Source organism: Sturnira hondurensis, unplaced genomic scaffold, assembly GCF_014824575.4.
Source record: "Sturnira hondurensis isolate 20B ecotype Veracruz unplaced genomic scaffold, ASM1482457v3 Scaffold0001020, whole genome shotgun sequence".
Lineage (NCBI taxonomy): Eukaryota > Metazoa > Chordata > Mammalia > Chiroptera > Phyllostomidae > Sturnira > Sturnira hondurensis.
This window is the reverse complement of record NW_028073651.1, coordinates 1,111,481-1,117,686: the sequence shown is the minus strand read 5'-3', so window position 1 is coordinate 1,117,686 and position 6,206 is coordinate 1,111,481. Positions and strand designations below refer to the sequence as shown.

Below are 6,206 nucleotides of genomic sequence, written 5' to 3'. Positions count from 1 at the left end.
CTTCCCCATCTGTCCTCATTCTGTGTTGGCTTACTCTTTACTTTTTCCTGAAATCCTCACCTGAGGATGTATCTACTTGATTTTAGGATAGAAGTAGAGGGAAAGGGAGAGGGGGAGGGGAGGGGAGGGAGAGAGACAGAGAGAGACAGAGAGAGACGTCAACAGGTTGCCTCCCCTACACACCTAGACCAGGGACTGAACCCACGACCTCTGATGTAAGGGAAGGACATTCCAACCAACTGAGCAATCCCACCAGGGCTCTTACTGTTTACTTTTGAGAGATTTTCATGTTCTTCTTTAGAAGACCTATGAATCTCTCAAAAGTAAAGGTTTAGAAGACCTATGGTTTTAGGTTTTACATTTAGATCCATTTTTAATTAAATGTTATATAAAATGGGAGGTATCGTGTAGATTCTTTTTCCCCTTGGCATGTGAATGCCTAATTCTTTTACTGCTATTTACTAACTCTATCCCCCCCTCCTTTAATTGCTTCTATGTCCTTGTCACAAATGCAATGACCACATTCGTGTGGGTCTATCTCTAGTCTGAATTCTGTCCTACTGGTCTGTGTCTATTCATTGGTCATTACCGCACCATCCTCATTACTGTGGCTGTATAGAAACGCTTATACTTGTGTAACACGTCTTCCAACATTTTTTTTCTTTTCAAAATTATTTTGGCTATTGTAGTTTTCTTTGCCTTTCTATAGCATTTCCATTTAATTTATTGGGTGACATGGGCTCATAAAGTCACACAGGTTTCACGTGGACACGTCAATAAAACATCACCTGCACACTGCATCCTGCACCCATCTTCCCAGGCAAAGTCTCCTTCCAACCCAATCTCCCCGGGGCTGACCTCTACCTACCCCCTATAGGGGACCAATCCATTTGGCACGGCAAATGTAGCCCAGCCCTTTTGGAATACCAACAGGGGTGAGTCGGCACACAGGAGCCAAACCCACGGATCGGCTTTCCCGTAGAGAATCGGACCTGCATTATCCCTAGGCTGCTATGAGTCTTGCTCTTGCTAAAACTTCCTCACCCTGAGTTGCAGCTGCAAATGCTTCTTGCATATCTTTAAAGTAACTTCCTGAAGTCTGTGCTAATCCTCCCAAGGATGGAGTGTAACCAGACCACTTACTCTTATTGTTCCCTTGTGTTGCAACGTTTTTTCCTTGCTAATCTGTAAAAAGTCATCAGTAGCATCCTTTCCTTTGTTATCCGTAAAAAGTAATCACCTAAAGCAAACCTGAGCATAAGGAATGAGAACCTCCTTTGATGTATGCTATCAGAAAGCAATAAAAGCCTGTCCAGGCGCTCTCTCACTCAGAGAGTGCCATTCCTTTTCCTCCATAGGACTTCTGCAGTTTGCGTGAATCTGTTCCTTGTATCCACACCACCACTGGCCGGAGTCTGCGTCCACCTCCCACCCTCCTTTCCCTCAGAATTAGCTTGTCTGTATCTTCACAAATTCCTACTGGGATCTTGATTGCAATTGTGTTAAACCTGGAGATCAACTTAGGGAAAGCTGACATCTTAATATTGACACAGCGTCTTCCAAATTACGATGTAAGGTCTCGCATTTATTCAGTTGGTCTTTGATTTCTTTCATTCTCTGTAATTTCCTCGTATGCATCATGTACACATTTTATGACACATATGCATGTAAATATTTCAGTGGAGAGGTCAATGGCACTGGTGTTTAAATTCCCATTTCCCGCTGTTAACGCTGGTGCATTAACAAAGGAACATGGTTTTTGTGTGTTGACTTTGATCCTACAACCTTTCCAGCTTCAATGGTTGGTTCTGGGAAGTTTTTTGCTTTTGTTTGTCTTTTTTGCTGCTGGTGTTGTTAGGTGTAGGGTGATGGCTTCAGCCCCCTGGTACATTCTTGTGTCCACATGGGCACATAAGCAAGAATTGGATGCAGCTACCTTCCCCTTTTCCTTGGTGAAACAGTCCAATCCTCCCCGGACAGGAGAGCCTGGGAGGCTTAGGAAGAGCTGTGGTAACGCTGTTCTCACTGCTTCCCCGTCTTTCAGGAACGCTGTCCTAAGAACGCTGCTCCTTGCCGTCTGCCAATGGGGATGAGGTCTGAGGCTCCACCCTCACCCCCGAGGGGCTGAGCTGCAGGCTGTAAAACTGCTCAGATGCAGCCTGGCCTTCCCTACTCAGCAACACGGCACCCTGCCACCCTTGCGGTTGTCACCTGGATCCCTTTGCTTGAGTGTCACGCTGTGTAAGGGACACAGGCAGCTGGCACCCGTGGCTAGTCATACTTTCTCTGCCCATGCGAGTAATAAACTGTCTGAATCTAAAAAGGGCTTGTCGTCTTGTGACTGCTGATCTTTCAGCCTTGGTTCTGGCTGAACTGTAATTTTCGTGAATTTTTTATGTAGACAGTTTAATTACACCCACACCAAGTCCTCACGTGTTCCCCTTTATGATATTGCTTCACAGCCAGTTGTACTGTTTATTGAGGGCTTTCTGTTTTAGTCAGGAATTCATAGCCTGTAGGATGGGAATTATGATTGATGTGCCAGTGAATTTAGGAGAGGGGAATGCAGTTCCTCCAGGTCTGTGCTGGCAGCAGCTGTGCAGGGTAAGTGGGAGGGGAGTCCACAGGGGGCACACCTGTCAGGGGCACAGGCAGTAAGACACATTATGGAAACCTGCCGACACAGAGAGCAGCCCTCGCAGACACCCGCCAGACGAAAAGAGGAGGGCTAACACACATGCGCGCATCCACCACTCGTGGGGAAGGATTGCACCTACTGTCAAAGGGGAGAGGAAGGAGTTGGTCCATGAGCCGTGAGCTTTACAAGGCCTGAACGTTTGTGCTTTCTCTCTCTCACCCCTTCCCAGGCTGTTCACTGTGACCTGGGAGGAAGCCAGCAGAGCACAGAGGGTCCACCTAATCCCAACCCACATGTTATCTCCGCCCAATTACAGTGATGGCGACACCAAATCATAGTGGGAAGCACGGGTGGAGGCTTTGTTTGGACAAGGCGCTCTGCAAGTTGCTCTTTTCTGTGTTGTGCTTCCCAGAGGTCTCTCCTGTGTCTGTCTGGCCCCTTTTCTTTCCCCCTAGTGGGGTTTCTGTGGGCCCTGCCCTTCTGGGTCATGCTGCAACTTCATCATTTCCTCTGAACAATTCCGAAGAATTGTAGACAGTGCAGGTCTGGAGGTGGATTGTGGGTGGGACTAGAGAGGCTTTGAAATACCCAGAGTGGAGAAGAATGGGCACGTTGAGGATGAGCCAGTCAGTGTTGGGTGGGTGACGTACCAACGGGTCTGTTCCCACTGGGCTTTCCCCTCAGCGGTGTTCGTGGGAAGACATGTCATCACTCGGAGAGGCATGAAGGTGGCATTTGCCCTGAGGTTTATGATATCTGGGCAGGTAGCAGCCGTTGAAACTGGGCCAAGAACAATTCATTACATTTTTCACGCGTTTTTTTTCTTGCATGTAACTACGACTCTTCATGCCCCTCCCATTCTGGCAGCCCTGCCCTTCTGTTGTGATACGTGTGAGTAGGCGAGTATATAAAGTCACAGGATGCAAGTGCTGCGGCTGCTCCACCATCAGCTACTGTGGAGCGTAATCCAGACCCATGCTGCCCAGGATCTTCGGTAAGACGGCGCCAGCCCCAAGTCTCGCTGATGTGTTATCATATCCTAATGTACCTCTGAACCTCAAACCGAATTCTCTTTCCTTTTTTTTTAAGATTTTATTTTATTTATTTTTAGAGAGAGGGGAAGGGAGGGGGAAAGACAGGGAGAGAAACGTCAATGTGTGGTTGCCTCTCGCGCGCCCCCTACTGGGGACCTGGCCCACAACCCAGGCCTGTGCCCTGACTGGGAATCGAACTGGCGACCTTTTCATTCACAGGCTGGCCCTCAATTCACTCAGCCACACCAACCAGAGCTGAATTCTCTTTCCTATTCCATTCTTGACTTCCCACTCTGTAACCGCCCCTGTGATAACTCTGACTGTACTGCAAACTCTCCCCCAACCTACAAATTTCAGAACCTTTGCTCTTCCCAGAGCCCTCCCCACCACCCAGAGTCAGTCTCAAAATGTACTCTGAGCTGTCACCTACAATGAAAGAAGCTCATCACATTACCTTGAGCCGCATAACAGCAACCAGAAGGCTACTCTCCAGTATTATTCTCACTCCCCTTCTGCCTCTCAGTTGCTGTCCTCATTTTCGGACTCCTGGGCTCACACTCAAAAGGAGTCTCAGGTAAGAACGGGGAACTATGGATGGGACGGGGGTCCCCAAGGGCCTTAGCCTGGTCCTGGGGCCCATTCTGCTCTGAGTCCTCTAGACACTGAACCATGGATATGCCAGCCAGCACCCAGGTGTGGGGATGAGATCTACAACCCCTTGGAGCAGTGCTGTCATGACGGGACCGTCCTGCCCTTGAACCAGACCCGCCTGTGTGCCCCCAACTGTACTTTCTGGCCCTGCTTCCAGCACTGCTGCCTTGAGACCTTGGGCTCCTGGAGTCAGGCTGTTGTGAGGTTTAAGGTCCCGGGCATGAAGTCCAAGTGCACGTCCGCCCCCCTCACCAGGATCTGTGCTCAGGTGAGAGTCAGGTTCTGACTGGGGAATGGGCACAGGGGATGGAATTTTGTCGTGTGTGTTTGTTTCCCCCAGATGTGTAGTCCCTGCTGAGTTCTCCATCGCCCCGTCTCTGCATGAGCCTGTGGTCTGTCTGTCTGTCTGTTTCTCTCTCTCTCTCACCTGATCTCATCTCTCTATCTCTATTTCTGTAAAGAAATACCTGCCCAGCAAGCCCTCAACCAGAGCTGGACTTACCTGGACCATCCTGAGGAGCAAAGACACAGGACACTCAAGATTGTGATATTTATGAGATTTCTCCACATGATCACTTGACAAGTGACATAATGTCCCATCTCTGGAGTGTGCCCCTGAAACTAATATGATGTACCTGGACTGTGTGTTGGTGGAAGCGTCACACCTCGACGGAAAAACTTTGGGTTTGATCCCTGGCGAGAGCACGTGCCTGGGTTGCAGGTTCGGTTCAACCTTCACTGTTTCTCACTCTCCTTTTCTCTCTCTCTAAAAGCAATGAATAAAAATGTCTTCAGGTAAAGGTAAAAATAATTTAGTTAAATGATTTCAATAAAGAAAAATTATATTTAAAATGATTGTGATATTTGCTGTGATATCAGCAGTCCTATAACAGAAGATTTTTAACCATAAACATAACTCTTGTTTTCCACTTTGAAGACCATCATACCAGCTTCCAAGCCTCCACAGAACCTGTGGTTAATTCCTATCCCCCACACACTTTTTTCGCATTTGATTTTGAGAATCTTATTCGCTTGAGAGACAGAAGATGAGGAATAGTTTTATTTTCCAATCTAGCAAGTTCTAGGCTCTCTGTATTTCATCCAGAATTTTTTGTAAGCCGGACAGTTCTCTCTTTAGCATATTTCTTACGGTACTTTTTTTTTACATTTGCTAACCGTGTTTACATATCCTTCAATACTTATATCCAGTTTGCTGGATAAATAGTGGTATACTTACGACTTGATTTAGACAGTCCAGCTTTAACCAGAGAAGGTAGTAGTAGATTTAATTTTATTTCTTTTTTTCTCAAAATTCCAAACAGCTTTTGTGCATATGTATGTATACCAGTCTTTTTTATTGAACTTTTGGGGAAGACATTGGTTAATAAAATTGTAGATGATTTTTGCTTGTGTGTGGAATGTAATGAACAAAATAAACTAGCAAACAAAATAGGAAAAGACTCATAGATCCAGAGAACAGACTGATAGCTGTCAGAGGAGAGGGGGGTTGGAGGGCTGGGTGAAAAAGGTAAGGGACTGAGAAAAAAACTCATGGACACAGACAACAGTATGGTGATTACCAGGAGAAAGGGGGGTGGGGGAGATAGAAGAGGGAAAAGGAGGAGTAAATGGTGATGGAAGGAGACCTGACTTGGGGTGGTGAACGCAATACAATATACAGATGATGTTTCCCAGTCTTAATAGGAAGATTACACATTAATTAATGTGCTTTTACAGATGAGGATGTGAAGACTTAGTGGATAAAATGTGTGTTTTTGTTTTGTTTTGAGCAACTCACCACCTTTTAAAAATATTTTTTTATAGAGAGGGGAAGGGAAGGAGAAAGAGAGGGAGAGAAATATCAATGTGTGGTTGCCTCCCAT

The 6,206-nt window shown here is 46.6% G+C and overlaps 1 protein-coding gene across 1 annotated transcript; it reads left to right on the top strand.

Moving 5' to 3' along the window:
- The first annotated feature begins 3,613 nt into the window (after positions 1–3,613).
- On the top strand, positions 3,614–5,002 carry IGFL4 (IGF like family member 4). Its single transcript, XM_037059850.1, has 4 exons — positions 3,614–3,632; positions 4,196–4,246; positions 4,332–4,591; positions 4,785–5,002. The coding sequence occupies exons 1-4, from the start codon at positions 3,614–3,616 to the stop codon at positions 4,869–4,871; spliced, it is 417 nt and encodes a 138-aa protein (XP_036915745.1). The 3' UTR covers positions 4,872–5,002.
- The last annotated feature ends 1,204 nt before the right edge of the window (positions 5,003–6,206 follow it).